This window comes from Stegastes partitus, unplaced genomic scaffold (genome assembly GCF_000690725.1).
Source record: "Stegastes partitus isolate 25-593 unplaced genomic scaffold, Stegastes_partitus-1.0.2 Scaffold2199, whole genome shotgun sequence".
Classification (NCBI taxonomy): domain Eukaryota; kingdom Metazoa; phylum Chordata; class Actinopteri; family Pomacentridae; genus Stegastes; species Stegastes partitus.
Window position 1 is genome coordinate 25431 of NW_007579930.1, and position 20632 is coordinate 46062.

A 20632-nucleotide genomic window follows, 5' to 3' on the forward strand; every position below is an offset into this window, starting at 1 on the left:
TCGCAGCGTGGACACATTAGCGCAGTCGAATGCGTAAACGGCGACTCTTGACGCGCATCGTTTTCTTCTTCTGCGTTCGCTTTCACCGTTGCAAACATCACAGTGTAGCAAGTGGTGATGGGCACGCAGGAGTGGGCTGCTGCCCACCAAGTCTGACTGTGTTTCGGACGTGCTGAGATGAAGAACATGTAAGAATCCGCAGGCATCCCCGCAGATCCTTTTCAGCCAAAATGCAGAAGGGGATGAGACTCAATGATGGCCATATCACCTATCTGGCTCTTTTGGCGAAGAAGGATGGGACGAGGCGAGGTTGCTTGAGTAAGAAGAGCTCAGACAACACAAAATGGCATTCAAAGTGGTTCGCTTTGTTGCAGAATATGCTGTTTTATTTCGAAAACGACTCCAGCTCACGCCCCTCCGGACTGTACCTGTTGGAGGGATCTGTTTGTGACAGGGCGCCGTCACCCAAACCGTCTCTGTCCGCGAAGGAATGCTTAGAGAAGCAGGTAAGATATCGATCGCACGGGGAGCTCCCTTAAGTCTGACTGACTGACACTGTCAAGGTAATCGCTCTCAGTGAGCGGGGACGCACGGAGCGCCGCCGCTTGTTGTGCTGCTCTTTGAAACTCATCACTTTGGCTCTGCGTTAAAACGCCATTTATGAGGGGAGCTTGTGTCTTGTAGACGCAGCAGAACACATATGTGCATTTATCAACATGTTCCCACTGATGCTTTTGCAATATAGTTCACTTGACGTCCAGAGTTACGTAATAGCGTCATCCAAACTGATTGATTGTCTTGATTCTGCACTAAAATAGCCTCACAGGCTGCTGCAAAGGGAACTCACTAAATGCGTAATATATCTATCTATATATATATATAAATCACAGAGGCTCAAAGTTAGCAGGATTAATGCAATTCTCTGTGCAAACTTTGCAAACTATTCCACATACATCCATCATGATAGTTTCTATTCATCACAATTATATATAACGCACTGTATTTTTAGACAACATCCAGGTAATGCAGCACACACACACGTATATATATATAAGGAGTAAACTTAAACTGCATCCAAACTTTGTAGGTTGCCATCTTGCGGAGGAGAGCTGCCCCTTCCCTGTCGTTTTGACGTATTGATTTAATTCCTTGTCTTGATATTAATAGCATCCTACCTTGGCAACTGTGTCTCCCCGGTTTATAGTGGCTGGGTTCATTTGATAGCTCTCTCATTATCATGGGTTGTTAACGACAGCCATGAATGAAAATGAATGAAAACCAAAACGATGTCCCAGTCATGCTTTTGTTTCTCACTACACCCCCCCACCCCACTCCATTCGTTTTAATTCCTCCGGCATTTAGTGCCATGGATTATCATGTGTGAGGGCTAAACAATTTCCACTGTGTGTGTGTGTGTGTGTGTGTGCGTGTGTGTGTGTTTTTTAATGCCAGCGACACAGTCAGAAATAATCTCAGTGAAAGCACAGTGGCCTCCGATGAAAGCGGTTGGAGGGGTTAGGAAGGCAGCTGCTGACAGAACTAAACATTGTGGCATAAAAGCATTTAAGAGCCAGAGAAGTGGTCAAGCTGCTGTGAGCTATGACTGCAGTCACCTTCTGAAATCTGCTCTGCCAGCTGCAGTCTCTTCTGCTTTCCCCTGCAGCACAGGGAATAGACCACTGGAGTTACAAGACAGAGTGACGGGTCATTTTTTTATCTCTCCAGTAATGATAATCTTAGATCAGGACGAACTGCCAGTTGTTTACACTCCATCTAGAATCAAAGACAACAGCTTATTATTGCAAACTTGCACACGCCATGCTCGTATCCTTGCATTGGAGTGTTTTTATCTTTTGCATATATCCTGTTGGACATTTCATCCATTCCATCAGGGTGGCTGGACTGGAAATGAGGCTTCAGGATTGGGACTTTGTCCATAAGGCTGCTGCCCCTTGGAGTATAAAATACCTCCAAAACACGATTGATCAGCTCACACAGCAGCAAAAATATGGCTTTAGTCATTTATAAAAATCCACTTTAAGTCTTAAGAATCTCATGAATAAACAGCAATAAAAGAAAAGAAACATGTCTTCAGTTTTCTTGTCCAAAATCCCCCCAAATCCTAACATTTTGGTAAGATAAATGTTCAGCATTTTCTGTATGTTCCATGTGCTGTGTTGGTTAATTATGCCTCATGTTTTTAGCAGATCTTATTTCAGATCACTAAAACAGCTGAGAAACCTCTCTGCTCAAAAACACTGATGAAGCCACTCTGGAAACATTTGATCATATTTGTATTCTGATGCCACGCTATTGGACTCAATTTTCACTTTCACCCAGCCTCAAAGAAAATCTGTTGAATTATGCAACTTCTCTCTGATAAACATTGTACAAGTAGTTTTGGATCACACTCCTCTGTTGCAACATTTGTATTTTTTTATTTTATTTTTTTTAATTGTATAACCTCTGAGGAGGACAAGAGAAGGATGGAAGCAAATCTCTGATCTCTGACTTGAACAGCGACTGGATGTACCTGGTGTCGCTGTCCATGGTGCTGAACTCTGCTGCCACATGCTCTTCAAACGCTTGCCCTCTGCTCTTTGTGGACAGAGCTGTCAGGATTAGTATCAGTGTCACTGAGCGCTGCACAGATGTGCCAGCAGAACTCAGACATTTAAGTTTGTTTTATGTAACCATCAGATTACAAAAACATCAGGACAGATTTGTCACACAAACGGTACAAAAACACTTGGTTGTTTGTTTAAACATGCCTTCTGGACAATCATTGGTAATCAAGAAGCCTCAATTAAGCTGACATTAGCCAAGATAAAGCTCTGACTAGTCATTTTTGGAGGTGTTTTTTTTACAAGACGCTGACATCCAGTCTTTCTTTGAGGACTTGTTGGTCGGTCTCATGGGGTGTTTAACTTTGTTCACTTTTGAGCCCATTTTCTTAAAACCATGTCAGGACAAGAGGCATGCTCTGTTCTGCGGATGAAATGGGAACTGAGTGACATCTACGGTGACAGCTGTTCATGCAGACTGCTCCAGTGAATTTATTTCAGCAGTGAATTAATTGAATTTGAAAGCCTTCAATTAGCATAACACAGTCTTCTGTTCAGCACGTGTCCCTTTATATAATATGTGTCAGGAATAAATTCTCTCAGTTTTGTGTCATTTGTGCAATTTTTTTTTAAACCGGTTTATTAAACGTGCACACATATGTAAAAATATTTTGCACTGATACTTGTTCTCCGTGTGTGCGAGCTGCACACTTTGCAGCGTGCAATCAATCGCGCCCGTATGTGTCCACACCTGTGCATCTTGTGGGACTCATCTCATCTTGCGTGCATGCCTCGAAGTCTGCCTAACTGTGTCCTCCCGCATACGCCAATGTCGATCTATAAAACTGAGCGGCTCCACAGAAAAGGTGAAATGAGGACAGAAAGAGCAATCAATGCTCCAGGTGTCTGAGGGCATACAGATTTCCTTTTTACTTTCTCCCACTCTGGAAAAAACAAAGACTGACACCTGAGTCAATGAGCAGACTGCAGAGGTCGTCAGAGGCAATGCTACTGTACATTCCTGACATTAAACCTGTTACATGTTCGGATTACGGCAGATTTTTTTATTTATTTTTTTGCTTGTTTTTTTGGTTCAAGGCTTGTGTGCTGTGTGTCACCGACTGTGTGTGTGTGTCAGAGCTACAGGAGGAATGGCCAGGAGAGTGCTGGATCTTATCTGTGTGTGACAGGGAGAGGGACAATGCAGCGAATAGATGCCAAGCCAACTGCCACCTTGCAGGGCTACAGCAGCTTTTTATAGCCCTCACTCCTCAAAAAAAGGCAAAAGATCTTTCTCTCCCTCCCCTCTCCGTCTATCTCGCCGTTCTCATTGTATTCTTTGGAGTGTTCTACTTTTTAAATGTTCTTATTCCCCATTTAGAAGGCGAGCTACGTTTAAGCCCACAGTTACTATGGCAACCCCTATTTGCATCTGAAAAAGTACATTTGAAGGGGCCAACAAAATGTGCAACAACATGCCTTGGCATTGTGCTCCATTTAGCAAGTACAGCAAATCTGGGCATATGAGAAACGGGCGGTGGGTCGTCTCAGGTGGCGGCGTTTGTGTCGGCTGCGTGTTTTCTTTTTTTTGTCCCCCCCCCCTTCGTTATTTATTTCATTTAAGACTAATACATCTGCAGCAGTATATTATCAGTATCCACATGTGATCACTGGGCTGAATTCATAGTATAATCTTGAAATGTAGGTTACACAATAAACCTTTTCTTTTTTTTTCTATTTATATAAACAGCACGACTGTGGCCAGTTTGAAGCAACTGAAATAATCTGCACCCAGAACAGAGGCTCTAAAAGACAACACCAGAACAAGTGGGCTCCACACATTTCAAATGTGTGGAGTGTCAATGGGAGTGTTAATTCATTTTTTCTTATTTAATTATTTAAGTTTAATTTAGACCAGTTACACTTTTAGCTTACTGAAAGTAGTTCAAGTTATGCAACAAACATTTCCATGTGTACATAACTCTGGTGTTTTGCTGACACTGGCTCTACCTCCTCATTGCACGCTTTACTGCTGCAGCTATGTCTAACATTAAGATGTTTTAGTAGTCAAAGTGAAGCGCTTTTAAAAGTCTAATTTGATTGAGAAAGGCTTGAAGGAAGATGAAATGATTCTGAGGTGTATTAACTGGAGGTTGCCTCCATCATTATCTTTACATAAGTGTTATCGTTTGTCCTTTTCTCAAGTCCAGATTAAATGCAATTGTTTCTGTTCACAGGTTTTAAACAATGACTTCCTACAAGCTATGTTGTCTCACTTACCAACAGATATTGTATCTGTGGCAAAAAAAAAAAAAAAAAAGTGTAGTGACGTGGAGTTAAATATAGCCGCCTAAAAGGCTTGACACACCAGCTCACAGGATGCGAGAGATGGGAAGCACATTATTGACAAAGGCCCGTTCTGCTGCTCATCAGGAAATATGGAACATTACTCCTCTTCACAAATGATTTGCTCTTGGCATTTGGGAGGGATAAAAAAATCCAATATATTGGATTTGTGGGGGTCTATTTACAATGCATCAGTGTTATATAATTTGATGCGTTTCTACTACAAACAGGCTGCCCGCACTAATAGTGCAGTGACCACCACTCTGTTGATTTGAAGGATTTTCTAATCTCATAAGCCTATTAGAAAACAATTCCACATGAATTTGTCATAATTGCCATAACTGAACCTTTAAGGCTGTAAGGTCAGCGGAGATAATTGGTGAGAGAGTAGAAAAGGGCTGAGGACTCATAGGTGTCTGTGTCGTTAAAACGCAGCCAAATCACCAGAACAAAGCAAAAACTAAACTAAACAAAAAACATGGCGTCAGTCGACAGGCTTCGGCCAATTCAGAGGTGAGTTGCCAGGTTACAGACAGAATGCACAGAGGCTTTATAATGAATCTCTCAAGACTTTCCCCTGAGGATCTCTCTCCCTCTCATTCACACACACGTCAGTGCACGCATTTATACATGGAACTTCAATTTCAACCAAATGTGGGTTTAAGGAATAATTAGTCAGCGATGATCATAGCGTGAGGTTCTTTCTTTCTTGTTCCACTTCTAATACATTCTGATATCTCATTATATGCTGAACAAACACTTGTGCCTCTCTCTCTCTCTCCCTCTCTGCTTTTGTTTTCTAGTATTACTTCACCGTCACATTCAATCATGACAACCAGAAGGCTTTGGAGCTGCGCACAGAGGACGTCAAGGACTGCGATGAGTGGGTGGCTGCCATCACACAGGCCAGGTACCGCTCACACATGACCTCTCACCTACATGCACACCATCAGCTGTTCTGAAGGCCAAGATCTGGTCGAGAAGTGCAGCTTACATGTGCAGCATCACTGAATTTAATCAATTGGTGACCGACATTTTACCTAATAGGGGTTATGTGAAAACCTTCTTGCAGCTGTAATTTTTGAAGAACACACGAAATGAAATTGAAATGGGGTTGAAACATTTATTGACCACAGATTAGAATATAATTCACCAGAACTGGAGATACAAGGTTTCCACAACAACATGAAAATGGTCATTTACAGGACGTCTTGTAGCCTGATGATTAAAAATGCAAAGAAAAGAATCTTAACAAGAATCAAAGCACTGCTCGCGACTTTGTGATGCTGTGATCGTAGCATTTACTTTGAGCTACATGCTAACATCAATAACACACAATAAACAACAAGTACAGCTGAAATATGCTGTCATATACCATTTTTAATTATTTTTTTTACTGCAATCTATTTAATATTTTAGCAAGAAAATAGATATTTCTGCGTTGATATTCCTGGTTTGTGCAAGTTAGTGTGCACACTTCAGAGCAGCCTCATCCAGCGAATGGGATGCTAAGATGTGCACTATAACGCTTTCATTTCAAGCAACCAGAATTACAAATAAACTTGTCCACATTTTCTCTATAACTTCCTGCCAGGAATCCCATTAGATGCATATTGTGTAGGTCAAAATTTGAGGTCAGAGTTCAATTAATATGAAACTTTATCCACAGCCTGATGGACAATCAGCATCATGTGTGTCCTTATGGCTCAGAAAATTCTTTCCAATATGAGAGAACTTCACAAGATAGATTACTGGAATTGTCTCCAGTGCAACATTTCAATCAATAATATATTCTTCACACGCTTTTTTTCAGGCACAAATGGGAAAAAAAAAAACCAAACTGTATATAAATAACTAAAACAAAATGGGTATTATTGATATTGATCATTGATTTATAGAGTCTTCACATTTATAATGAGTGAAATGCCCCCTTTAAGATTCAGGAACAAAAGAGGGTCATGGAAGCCAAGCGATGCCGTCACTCTAAATGTCAGCAGTGTGCATTTGTACGGCAAAAGGTCAATTGATTGGGCTCATTGAAGATTATATTGATTAGAGCTCAGTAAAGGCAGCAGCACTTAATGTACAGGACTAAGTTGGCCTGTAATATTGTAATGCCCAGCAGGCCAATGCAGACCTGTGTTTACATAACTTCATGGAGATTTTTTATTTTTTTTTCTGATATCTGGATGCTACATGATTTCAATGGCTTCTTTCTTTTCACTACTTATATTCTTGTAACAGTTTGTGAATTTAAACTGCTTTTTGAACATTTCTGGAGACATTGAGATTTTGAGGCCTGAGGTCCACAAGCTGCAAGGAATCAACTGCACTGATTTAAAGCCTCGCATTGCACGAGCATAAAGTGTTGAACTGGGTAACGTACAGAATTATTGCTCATGCCGAAGCAGCTTTTAAACACGGTGTGCTAAGCCTCCAAGTATTTAAAGAATTGGTTGCGTAAGCGCACTGCACTCTGTGTGGACGTAAGGTCTGTGGTTCAAACGTATGCTGATCAGAGGTCTGCTTGTGCTTTGATAAACGTATGGAGGGTCCATGAAAGGTGCGTTAATGAGGCCCTTACAATGTCTGTGCGTGTGTATCTGGATAGTTACAGGAACCTGGCTACAGAGCATGAGACCCTCATGCAGAAGTATCTTCATCTACTCCAAATAGTGGAGACGGAGAAAACGGTTGCCAAGCAACTTCGACAACAGATAGAGGATGGGGAAATCGAGATAGAGCGGCTAAAATCAGAGGTAACTCGCCTTGAAATTTCATGCTAGTAATACCTGTGTGTGTGTTTGGTTTTATTTTATGGTACACAGCGGAGATGGAGAGAGGAACAATGACAGGAAAAGTATTCAGACATAGAGGATAAAGACAGAAAGTGGTCACAGGACAAAGGTCACGATCCAGATTCCAAAATCATAACGCTGTGAGTTCACGGTGAACGTTGCAGCTCGCAGGACGTCTCTGTTAGAAACTCAGCAATACTGTTGAGTGTTTTGTATCCTAATTATTCAGTCTAAACTAGATCAAATGCACCTCTCTTTAATGTGCTAATGGCCAGCTTCAATTGAATTGAATGTTTTCAATATGCATGAATCAGCTTGTGTTGTACATGATAGCGCAGTCTGCACCAGCTCATCTACTGTCTCACTTTTCATGGCTTCAGTGCATACTAGTAATGGACTTTGGGTTGCTTTGTCTAATTTCAGTCCATTATTTTCCTATTCAGATGCTGCGTATAATGGGAGTAAATGTAACAGGCTTGAATAAAATACAATAAGTGACATTTTGATGTGGCTGGTACAGTTTCTGCACGTATGAATTCTTTGAAGCAGCTAATGGATGATAACAAAGTTGAACAACAACAACAAAAAACAATTTAGAACATTTGTAAAAGACATTAATAATCATAATAAAACATGCAGTGGAGTGAGAGAATATGAAATGGCCATGATCAGGAACATGATTTTGATTGTATACAGTGTGTCATATTAGTCCACTGAGTTGGTCCCACACTGGCTGTGTTGAATTTCAGATCGCTGGACTGCTGAAGGACAATGAGAAGATCCAGTCAAATCCAGAGGTGCCACCCAGTGAGGATGATACAGAGATCAAAAAGATCAAAAAGGTAAGATGTGCTTGCTCTGTTGCTGCGCAGTTTTAAAGGGGAATACCCACCTCATCGTTGTTGTTCTTTTTAATTCAGAAAACCAAAGTAATGCAAACAGGGAAACGGGATTGGGGGGTTTAGGAAAAGATCTGCTTCAGCAGGGATATGTGTAGTATCTGAGACAGGTTTTTTAAAAGCTACATCATCTCTGGCACCTGCAGGTTTTATTTTTAATCTTCATTTATTCAGGGAAGCTCACACTTCCATTTACAGCAGGGAGCACCTCATTCACTACAACCACGGGTTTGCTTCTGTCTGCAGCTCTACTGAAGCGACTGACTGATCCTAAAAAAGCTGGAGAGTTTAGGATCAGTCACTTTCTCTCAGCTCCACTCGGTGTTTTATTGTCTTTTAACTCATTGTTTTGGTTATCCAGCTCTCAACTAACTGGTCCGGTTCGGTCTCAGTAGTCGTTACTTCCAACCATTAAAGACAGCCCAAAGCAGCATTTAAGAAAAACCCAAGTGTTTTGCAGGAGAGTGAAAACTTGACTGACATTTGTCACATCGGTAGAAACATGACTTCAAATAAATACTGGTGTTTGCAGGATGTCTAAACCAACAGAACAGCCTGAAGATTCTCCAAAGCAAGATTTGTTATGTAATGTGATGGTAGTGCTGTCACTTGCTGTACTGCCCCCAAAAGGCCAAAATAAACTCTGCTAATTGTGATGCTATCAGAGCTAGCTTTAACTTATTGTCAAGTTGGAAAAGACTGAACTTGCAATTTTCAGAAACAGGCTGCAAAAAGAAAAATATTACTTCACGTTTTTACATTCAGCTGAGTTATAAGTAATATAAGCAAATTGAAAGTCCAATGTTTGTTTTACTTTTTGCCCAGTTTTTGGTCTCCACCAAGTCCTGAAGTCAACTTGTGTCATCTGGTTCTTAAGCTGATACGTGTTGTAGAATTTTTAAATGCTAGGTGCTGATCTGAATTGTCCGCCTGCTGCTTGGTGCACTAGTGGCCACCTACAGTTCAACAAATCCCTAAATTTGTGGACAAAAAAAAACAAACGTGACTAGAAAGATGCAAAGATGAAGGGAGTTACAGAAGTGGAGGCATTTATTATTGTTATTGTTATTATTATTGTTATTAGTGAATTTTCTGTCATGACTGTTGGTTGTGCTGAGGAATGCAGGTTATTTTTGTTTTTAACAGAATCAAACAGTTTAGTTTTTGTGAATTTTTAAATGTGGCATAACACAAAATAAAGTTACTTTGATGTAAAGTCGTGATTTCAAGCTTTGATTTAGGTAATTTTGCCAAACGAGCTGCGCATCACAGATGATTAGTTCATGGATTGTCGGAAAGTTAAAGAAACGTGTTGATTCTTTCTATTTTAAATTTCAACTTGTAATAAATCATGCATACTTAGCCTTTGTGTGCTAAACATTTTTTTTGTCACAGGTCCAGAGTTTCCTGAGAGGCTGGATTTGCCGCAGGAAGTGGAAAACCATCATCCAGGACTACATCCGCTCACCCCACGCTGAGAGCATGAGGAAGAGGAACCAGGTGGTATTCAGCATGCTGGAGGCCGAGGCCGAATACGTCCAGCAGCTCCACATCCTGGTCAACAACTTCCTGCGGCCGCTCCGCATGGCCGCCAGCTCTAAGAAGCCCCCCATCACCCACGACGACGTCAGCAGCATCTTCCTCAACAGGTAGCTGCTGGTCCGACTGCTTGTGACAGTGGTGTGACTCAGCGCAGCGCGAGCTGTGGAACACTTATGAACGGGAGAAATAGAAACAGGAGCTCATGACCACCATTTTGCTTATTTGTTTCATTAGTGAGACCATCATGTTCCTCCACCAGATCTTCTACCAGGGCCTGAAGGCCAGGATAGCCAGCTGGCCGACACTGGTGCTCGGTAAGACATACAGATCCCACCAGTCACCAACACAATTCAAGAGCAGACTTGATTATAATTGGATTTGTTAAAGGGTCAGTTCACCCAAATGATATTTCAGCTAATTTAATCAATTCATTCTGGACTTGATTTTAGATATCTCCAGTACCACTACGTTTTATGACACCATATTACAGAGATTGTGTTTGTGGCTCTCACACTTATTATGTATAGCAAAGGTTCCTTCACAGATGGTGTCATTATTACTGATAATTCTCACTGAGAACAGTTAAAACAGTCATTTTTTCAAAACAAGGACCTAATGATTTAACAGATATCAAATAAATCCCCACTTTCTAAATGTATGTATTTGTAGATAGTTTCACAAATAGAGATCACCTGACTTTTCTTTCATTTGTTTTTTGTCTTTTTTGAGTCTTTATGTGCAATCTGTGTGAACTATTTTATGTTTAACACACACAAAACGTACTAATGTTCACTAATGTTGCTGCCTCTCTTTCCAGCTGACCTGTTTGACATCTTGCTGCCCATGTTGAACATCTACCAAGAGTTTGTGAGGAACCACCAGTACAGCCTGCAGATCCTGGCCCACTGCAAGCAGAACCGAGACTTTGACAAGCTGCTGAAGCAGTACGAGGCCAAGCCCGACTGTGAGGAGAGGACGCTGGAGACGTTCCTCACTTACCCCATGTTTCAGGTACGACTCCAGGGTTCCAGCGCAGACGACTGCAGGAATGTTGCATAATTCAAACACAGTTTAATCAAGTAGTTGTTGGTCTGTAATTTACATGGTTTTCTGTTCAAACTTGTAAATCAACTGCCTTAAAATTCCTACTATTTATTTAAAAAACTCAAGGTATTGTACTCTGACTAACTTTGATGACGTACTACGATGAATGAAGAAACTTGTAGCAAAACACCAACATGTGTTGGTGTTGTAATACATCTGAGGGAACTAGTGCAGCTTTTTATTTTTCCATTTTCTGACTTCTACCACAGTTAAACTATTGCACAAAATGGCTCATAACTGTGTTGTGTCAAAATCACACTGTGTATTCGTAATCAGATTAATAATGCAGCAGTAACGGAACTTGAAACTTTGAGTTTCATGTTTCTAAGAGTCTGCTCATTGTGAAATGTCACTTTAGATGTGATGTGTTGGAATGAACAACTTGTCCAGTCTATGTTTCCTAAACTTCAGTAATGAGATTACATTTGTCTCCACTAGAAGCAGCAACAGTTGTTGACTTTTGTCACTCACATGAAACAAAGACTGAGGTTTTCAAAGCGACACCACAAGCACAATAATAATGCTGTTCGCAAGTCATTGTTCAACTTGCACCACTAAAATAAATCAAGTGACAAAATGGAGTTAAATCTTTATTATCAGTTTTTTATATGTTTCATGTTATTTTTTTATTGTTTAGGTTTTGGTTGATGCTTCAGAATATACAGAATTTAGGAAAAAAAAAAAAAAAAAAGTCATTATTTTAACTTTCAAATTCTGTGTTTTGCACTTGTGGTTGGACTGTACCATTACCACAGAAAAGACTCTACAGCCAGCCATAACATACAGTGTGTCTGGGAATTTACTTGATTGTACGATGCTGTGTATATTACATAACATACTTCATGGCTGGTTTAATTACATTTTTTTGTTTCAGGTAAAAGTGAATCATTGGCTTTCTGGTTAATAAAAGTAATAGTTGAAGCAATATATTTTATAAAATTCCACCGTGATCTTTCATTCTTTCAGGCTGGACAGTCCCTATGACCAACTAATTAGCATGTCAAGGCCATTAGAGTCACGAGGCTTGACACTGCTTTCTGAACAGCTTGAAATCTCTTGACTCTTTAAAGTTTGAAATGTACATTATATACAAAAATTCACTTCACGAATAGAACACATTCCTTTCTCTTTTTCCCTCTCAGATCCCTCGTTACATCCTGACATTGCATGAGTTGCTGGCTCACACTCCCCATGAGCACGTGGAGAGAAACAGTTTGGACTACGCCAAGTCAAAACTGGAGGAGCTTTCCAGGTAGACCTGTTGTCAGTCAAGAAGTTGAATGTGTTTTGTAAATTTCACTGTGTGATACAGCTCAAAGGAGCGAAATAATAAAATAAGCTTAGAAGCATTGATTCTAAGATTTAAAGATGAGAAAAACAAACAAGACTGGCACTAAAGCACCAATGCTGCATTTGAAGCATGAGCTACACAGAGATTTCTGTCATATCCGTGTAACTTTCTGGTCAGTCCTCTAAGTTCATGTGAGGTGAAGATGGACCAAAATGACACAGAATTGGGGAAATCCATTAGAAAAAAGAAAAAAATAGAAAAGCGCATACAGCTTTAACCGTTTAACTGTGAAATCATGGTTGCTTATTGACCTTTTAGAATCATGCATGACGAGGTTAGCGAGACGGAGAACATCCGGAAGAACCTGGCCATCGAGCGGATGATCGTAGAAGGCTGTGAGGTGCTGCTTGACACCAGCCAGACATTCGTTAGACAAGGTGAGTTTCAAACCCTCACCCTGAACAGAAGACATTAATTTTTACAGTCACTGGTTTATTGAATGACCTTTAGGTTCACTGACCATCCAGGAATGAAACACTCTGAACCGCATGTGAACGAAATCCCTCACTACTGTCATACAAATGAATTTCTCCTTTATTTTAGGAGGTTTAAAGTTTGACACACTAATTTCACATTATTTTACAGTTACAGTGGAGGGAAACATTTTGTGTGTTTGACTACTACGTGCACAGATCTGCTAACAATACAACAGGCACGGCTCTGAGAGTGTCATTTAGTTTTCTTTTTTATCAATATTTTTTTTATTTCCAACTGCAACATGTGCACTTAATGTATGACAAACTTTTGGTTACATTTGAGCTTTAAACCTCAGAAACAATTTAGAAGATGTACAGCTGGGTCCTTTGGTAGCTGTACCTTCATTAGTTCTGTCAGAGTTCTGATAACCATCTCCGACAAACATTCCCATACAACATGTATAAATGAGCCAACAGTTCCATGGGGGCAGAAGGAGCAAAATGGGTGAGGGGCCAATCCCATCTGGTGTTTAATTCTTGGTGTTAAGTATGCTCTATGGCAAAATGTATGTACTGATGATTTGGATTTTTTGAGATACTGGTAGTATTTGCCCAGATCCTATCCCAGTTTAATTTTTTTCCTAATTCCGTTAAGTCCCTGTCCCAAGCTTTCATTCCTGATGTTGCCTTGTATATCTGGGACTTTAATTTATCGTAGATATAGGATACTAGTCATCCTGGAGCATATCCAGTATTAAATGGGATGGTCCTTCAAGCCTGACCCCCAGGGAACCCCATAGGCTTTACAGGCTGATCTTATTCTGAAGTAAAAGAAAAGAGAGTGATTGTCAATGTTAAAACGAGAGACAAGTTCTTCAAAAGTGGGGATTATATCAAACCCGTTAATATCTTGAAGAGTAATAATACCGTTATCGTCCCAATTTTTGTTAGTAAATGGTTTCCCTCCAGATAAAAGGTTGCTATTGTTCCACAGTGGTGACGAACTACACCACACACTTTGAACTTTTAGAAACCTTTCTACTGAGCTAAACACTTTTAACAAAAAGGATATAATTGGACCAAAGTGTAGGCCACATTTCTTGGTAGACATGTCTATAAGAAGAAAGCCCGTTACCCTTATTAATGCTATTAATTCTTGTTCTAAGTTTTTCCATGAAAACACTTTTACCTCCTCAATCCAGTAACTGATGCTGTTTAATATGAAAGCCCAGTCATATAGTTTAAAGTTTGGACATACCATTCCTCCATCTGTCTTTTTGTTTGGAAGAACTGACCATTTTATGTCGGGGCGTCTTCCACTTGAAACATAAGGCTGCAATAGGGAGTCAAGTTTTTGCCAATATCCAGCTGGGGGCACAAGTGGGATCACTGAGCTGGTAAAGTTAACGCGGGGTAAGATGTTCATTTTGATGACTGAAATACGGGCTGGGACTGACCCTGGCAGGTGTCTCCATCTATTGATGTCTCCTTCAGATTTTGATAAATAATTTTGTATCCTGAAAGGTATCCAAATTTGTCCAGTATTTTTAAGACATATGGGAGGGTAACTTGCACGTTCGCCAAGTAAACTAATGCATCGTCCGCGTACAGCGAGATTGAATGGGAAGTTCAACCAATTGTAATAGCGGACAACTGAGGAGAGTTTCTAATCATTTCTGCAAGCGGTTCAGTAGATAAATTAAAAATTAAAGGAGACAATGGGTCACCTTGCCGTGTGCCGCGTTTTAAATCAAACACTTCTGAGATGCTTCCTCCCACACACATTCTAGCTGAAGGATTAGCTTACAGTGTTTAGATCATATTGATGAATTTATCTCCAAACTTGAATTCTTTTAAGACCCTCTAGAGATACGACCACTCGAGGCAATCAAATGCCAAATCTAGAAACAGGAGTCCACAGTCAGGTGGAATTTACTGAGTTGCACCCAGTATGTGCAATAGTGGATCTGTTTGATCTGGGCTGATTATTTTCCCAATTAATAACTCAAGTTTACTAGCTAGTACCTTAGAAAATATCTTGAGGTCGGCGTTTAGATTGGGTGGTAATTGGTACACTCTAAGGGGTCCTTACCAGGCTTTGGTATAACAGTGATCAGGGCCGTATTCAGGTCTCGATGGAAGGCCCCATTCTCAGTGGCATAATTTAGTGTGTCCAACCATATTGGTCCCAGAATATCCCAAAATGCAAGGTAGAGCTCCACTGGTATGCCATCTATACCTGGCGTACGGCCCTAGTTTGTATTTTGGACAGCCTTAGATCATTCAGAGTAATCGGGCAATCTAAAGTTTTGATGTCCTCTAATGACAATGTTGGAAGATTTAGTCCGTGAAAAAACTCTGTGAAGTCATCATCAGAAGGGCCCGCATTATTTGTATACAGTTCTTTAAAATGTTTTTGAAAAGTCTCATTTATTTCCTTGGTTGAAGACACAACTCTGCGTTGGGTACATTTAATCGCTAGTATTGATCTTTTTGGTTTCCTGCTGTTTGAGGGTAAGTGCCAGAAGACGGCTTGGTTTGCTGCCCTCTGCATAGTACTTATGTTTAGTTATATGGATCATATACTCAGCTCTGCTTCTCAATAAGTCATTTAATTCTGCTTGTTTTGTTTTAAGCTCATTTTCTTTTAGGACTGTGTAATTGCTAATAATTTCATTCTCCAGTGCCTTACATTGCTCTTCAAGGGTAGACATCTTTTGGAGCTAAGTTTTATGTAAATGGGAGCTAAACTGTATGGCATTATTTCATAGGAAACCTTTGATGGAAGCCCAAACCACTGTCATATCTGAGACACTATTTTTGTTTATAGCTATGAATTCAATCAATTTTGTTCTCACATGCATTAAAAATTTCTTGTTTTTTAAGAGAGTGGAGTTCAGCCTCCATACGGTTTCTTGCAAGGTTTCCATCTCCGTTGCCATTGTTTGCTTGATTAGCATAGCCACTTCATCGGCTGAATCATTAGCTTGCTGTCGCTTGTTATCCAGTTTCTTGTTCGAAGTTGTATCTTTTTTGGAAGTCATGTCTTCAGTTAAGCTTCAGCTAATTCTTCAAGTTGAATTTAGACAGTTTTTTGACAGTTAGACAGTAACTTCGAAAAAGGAGGGTATTGGGTCAGCACTCAGTGTCGTGCAGCCATCATGCCTCACGCTTCACCAGAAGTCCATTCATACTCTTTTCAAAGAAAGTTATAAGATCTGTTTATGAAACACTGAGAAAAAATTGCCTGTGTTGCTAGTGTGTTTAATACGTGTGTGTGTGCGTGACTCCACAGGTTCTCTAATCCAGGTGCCAATGAGTGAGAAAGGGAAGATCACGAGAGGCCGACTGGGTTCGTTGTCTCTGAAGAAGGAAGGCGAGAGACAGTGTTTCCTCTTTTCCAAGCATCTCATCATCTGTACCAGAGGCTCTGGAGGAAAACTACACATCACTAAGGTACAGCAGGATCTTTTTACCCCCAATCATATCATCATATAACATATTTCTGCAAAATAGCTCATCCTGAGGGGCCATGCTTGATGATTTGCTGTATGTGACCTTTAACCCCATCACAGAACGGAGTGGTGTCTCTCATAGACTGCACTCTGATGGAGGAGCCGGAGGGCACAGATGATGAGTGTAAGTTACAGTGTGCAATATACTCATGTGTTTTCTTGATATATATGTAGAGGTTGTTGAGTCTGTACTGTATGTGGTAGCTGAAACATCAAGTAAAGTCGCGTTTAAAATCTTTGCTATACGTATTATCTGTTTAATATTATCTTACAGAGAAACTGCAGCAACCTGCTTGCTGAGAGTTGTAAGAGCCAGTGAATTATCAAAACTGTACAAAGCATGTTTCCCTCTTTACCATCCTAATTTTCACAGATATATATAAGAAAACTAGGGTGAGATGAAATTTGCTTGTGTAATTTATAAAGAAATGGTACTCCTTTGTGTTTCTGTAATATTATCCTGATTCTCAGTTCTTGCATCATTTCCACCTGTTCCTCTTCACTCCCACATTAACTGTTGTATCAGGGGTGTCAAAAAGTGAGAAAGTTGATCAGCAAAGCTGTTTTTCTGAGTGCTTTTGTTGCAAAAAATTATATTTACCAGTGCTGTGTTTTTTCTCCTTTTAAAGCATTCCATCTTGATTCACTGACATTACATTTAACCAAAACAATTCCAGACATAATTGTTGGTTGACTGATTTTATTGCACATGACTTAATCAAGGTAAGCACAAAGCATCATTGTGCATAATAGCGCTTTGGTTTCGCCAAGCCCTATTGAAATTAGAAATTCCAGATGGAAAACATATCTGCTGCTACTTTCAGATGAATGTAGGGATTTAATCTTCTGAAGAAGAAGGCTTTCACACAGCATGAAGGCAATTTTTTTGCAATAGATGGTGGTCAGTATCAGTGATCTTTAGCTGAAAACACAAAGCTTTACTGACATAATTTAACCACGACATTTGTATTTTTGTACCTCTCAAAACAGTCTGCAGAACGTCTGTGCTGAATATCTGCAAGGCCATCCAAAAAATTGCAGCTGCACTGCCAAAAACAGAACTCCTTAATGATCGCAAATGTCTATTAATACACGCCACAAAATACAGTTGTAAATACACGTGGAACTTTCAAAGTTACATTAAATAATAGTAGCTGAGGATTGCTGTGTGTACATTTTTATTCTGTTGGTTTCTATTCAAAGTCTAAATAAAGTTTGTTGAATTTGTGCCTTGCAGCCAAAGGGGAGCGGAGCGGCCAGGACACGGAGCACCTGGACTTTAAAGTGATGGTGGAGCCCAAAGACAGCCAGCCTTACACCGTTATCCTGGTGGCATCATCCCGACAGGAGAAGTCGGCATGGACAAGTGACATCAGCCAGGTGAGTCTCTCCACCTGTATTCAGGCAGGACTCAATCATGCTGATTTTACTTTAGACTGTCATGGTTAAGCTCTCAACAGATGAGGGAGTGGTAACACGTAAAATTAAAGCCGCAAGCGGCATTTGATGGGTCCTCGCCCTACGCTTGTCGGCCTTCCCGCACGTCGGAGTGTGGCGCAAATGTGCTCTGGGCGGGACTCTGATCCGGTGTGTCGAGTTTGGGGCAGATCAGAGCATGTGCGGCCTAGTTACGAGCCACTCAATGGCCATTTTTGAGCGATTTTGGTGAGTTTTCAAGTATGTTTAGGGCCTCAAAAACGCGTCTCTTTGCCATAAATAATAATAAAAAATCCTACCATTCCAATAGGGTCCTCGCACCCTTTTGGGTGCTCGGACCCTAATAAGAGCTACAACTGCAAATAACTAACATTAACCTTGATATTGTATGAAAAGAAACAGTCCTGAACTTACTTTAAACAGTCAGCCCTGAGAGTCTAATACAGGACAACAATTGTGGAAAACGTACCTCAGGTTTGTGAACTTGCTCGGATTCTTGCATCCCAATACTCACAGAGAGCCGTGTTTCCCTCCCTTGCAGTGCATCGACAACATCCGCTGTAACGGCCTGATGATGAATGCCTTCGAGGAGAACAGTAAAGTCACCGTGCCACAGATGATTAAGTGAGAGCCGGACACCACGCAGCACTGCACATACATTATACATGCACACACACAGATTGGCATTGTCATTACATAAATACATGACAAATGCATGAAAGATTCATGAACAAAGGGCACACAAACTCACATGTTTGTGCTTCTGCCCTTGTGAGGACAATCGATGACATACATATATATATCCCTAGGCTCCAAACTTAACCATCACAACAACCTTGCCCCCTTAGACTGATGTAAACCTAATGCTAACGCTAGCACAAAAAGCAAGTCTTAAAGCTCTGTGTGAAAATGCACACAGCCTCTACTAGAAAATGTTGGCCATTGAGTACAACTCTCTGATGCAATACTTACCTACAATACTTTGCATGTTCCAGTGGCTGGAATGCATTTTCGTCAAACTGTGCTACACAACTCATTCTGACGTTATTGTGTTCTCTGAGCTGTGTCTCTCTGACCCACACATGACCAGTAAAGCATACCAACTAGATGTGTGCTTCATAAGTACGAGGAGCTAAATCCTTGTGAGTGACATTCCTTACCTCGCTTGAACTCCAACACAGGTCGGACACCAGCTTGTACTGTGACGATGTCGACATTCGCTTCAGCAAGATGATGAACTCCTGCAAGGTGCTGCAGATCCGCTACGCCAGCGTGGAGCGCTTGTTGGAGAGGCTGACCGACCTGCGCTTCCTCTCCATCGACTTCCTGAACACCTTCCTCCACTCTTACCGCGTCTTCACCAGCGCCGACGTGGTGCTGGACAAGCTCATCACCATCTACAAGAAGCCCATCAGTGCCATCCCTGCACGGTGAGTGAGCTGATCACGAGGACATAGATACCACTTACATCCATCTGTTAGATAAAAAAGCTAAGAAAATAGACCAACCAGACTAACTGTAATTAGCATTTGAAATAATTTTTTTGTTTAATCAACAGAAAAAATGAAGTCTCTGCATGCTGTCTGACAAACTTATTGTCATAGCAAGACTTCAACAAGTAACTACACCTGATTGAAAAAACAATCTGTCACATTTTAATAACAGGCTTGTAAGCATTTGTTGCTACCTTCAGACAGAGAGTTTCAAATCTTTATGCTAAACCTTAAAGCTGTCTTCTGTGTACCTTTATATTTGCCAGACAGATGTCTTCTCATCCTACTCTTAACAAGAAAGCAAATTCGTGTATTTTTTTCCCCCCAAATAACTGCTTTTTGAAGCCAACTAAACTGTGACCAGACCTGAGCTGTTGTGGTCAAAGACAGTGCATGATTATTCAATATGCACAAGAGCTCCATTTGGAAATTCATGGCATCGAATCAAATCAACACCTCACATACTCTGAAATAGGCGGCCTGCACATATCTAACCTGAAGTACTTAAAGAGGCGAATAAGTTCAAACTGTTTTAATTGTGTTGTTTCACTGCTGTGTACCAGCAACCTTCTCATGTGTTGTGTCCATAATTTTATCTATTCCTGCACATTCCCAGTTAGCTTCTAAGTGGACAGCTTCAGACAGCAGAGCTACGGTGTTTTGTTACATTAAACTCCTACAAGCACCTCGCTGCCAGGTCGATCCCTGCAGCTTGTGACAACTGAAAAAAGGAACAAAGTTTTAAGATTTCCACATATTTTCCTCCTGAGGATGCAGCAACGGTGCTGTAATGGTGCAGTGAAGAGGTGGGACTTCCCCGGTGTCTGAATTAGTCTTTGCTCTCGTGTGGACTGTCTATAAGCAGCCCATCATGCTATCATATCCTGTCCAGGTGAGAAGGGACTGGAGAGGAGGCAGTGAGAGGTCACACCAACACATCTTCTGTCCGCCATCACAGTTAATTGGGTCCTGCGTCCACCCACCTCTCCCTAACCCCTCCTCTCCTTTCTCATTCTTCTCCTTACCCTTTTCCATTCTCTCACTTTTATTTTTCTTTCCACAAGTCTGACCATCCCTCTCTCCGCTGCGCTGTCACCATGGCAACCCTTTACTCTGCTGCAGGACCCCACCCTCTCCTTCTTTCCTCGTCTTCTCCCTCCCTCCCTC

General features: G+C 40.9%; 1 protein-coding gene across 1 annotated transcript in view; it reads left to right on the top strand.

The window, feature by feature from the left end:
* Positions 1–230: 230 nt before the first annotated feature.
* The window catches only part of LOC103374288 (ras-specific guanine nucleotide-releasing factor 1), a 29252-nt gene continuing 8850 nt past the window's right edge, over positions 231–20632 (top strand). Inside the window, exons 1-14 of the mRNA XM_008304355.1 lie at positions 231–506; positions 5714–5820; positions 7522–7669; positions 8458–8550; positions 10003–10256; positions 10384–10463; positions 10967–11160; positions 12396–12505; positions 12863–12981; positions 16316–16476; positions 16596–16659; positions 17773–17915; positions 18514–18596; positions 19154–19402. Coding sequence (XP_008302577.1) covers positions 231–506; positions 5714–5820; positions 7522–7669; positions 8458–8550; positions 10003–10256; positions 10384–10463; positions 10967–11160; positions 12396–12505; positions 12863–12981; positions 16316–16476; positions 16596–16659; positions 17773–17915; positions 18514–18596; positions 19154–19402 — 2081 coding nt within the window. The remainder of the gene's footprint in view (positions 507–5713; positions 5821–7521; positions 7670–8457; positions 8551–10002; positions 10257–10383; positions 10464–10966; positions 11161–12395; positions 12506–12862; positions 12982–16315; positions 16477–16595; positions 16660–17772; positions 17916–18513; positions 18597–19153; positions 19403–20632) is intronic.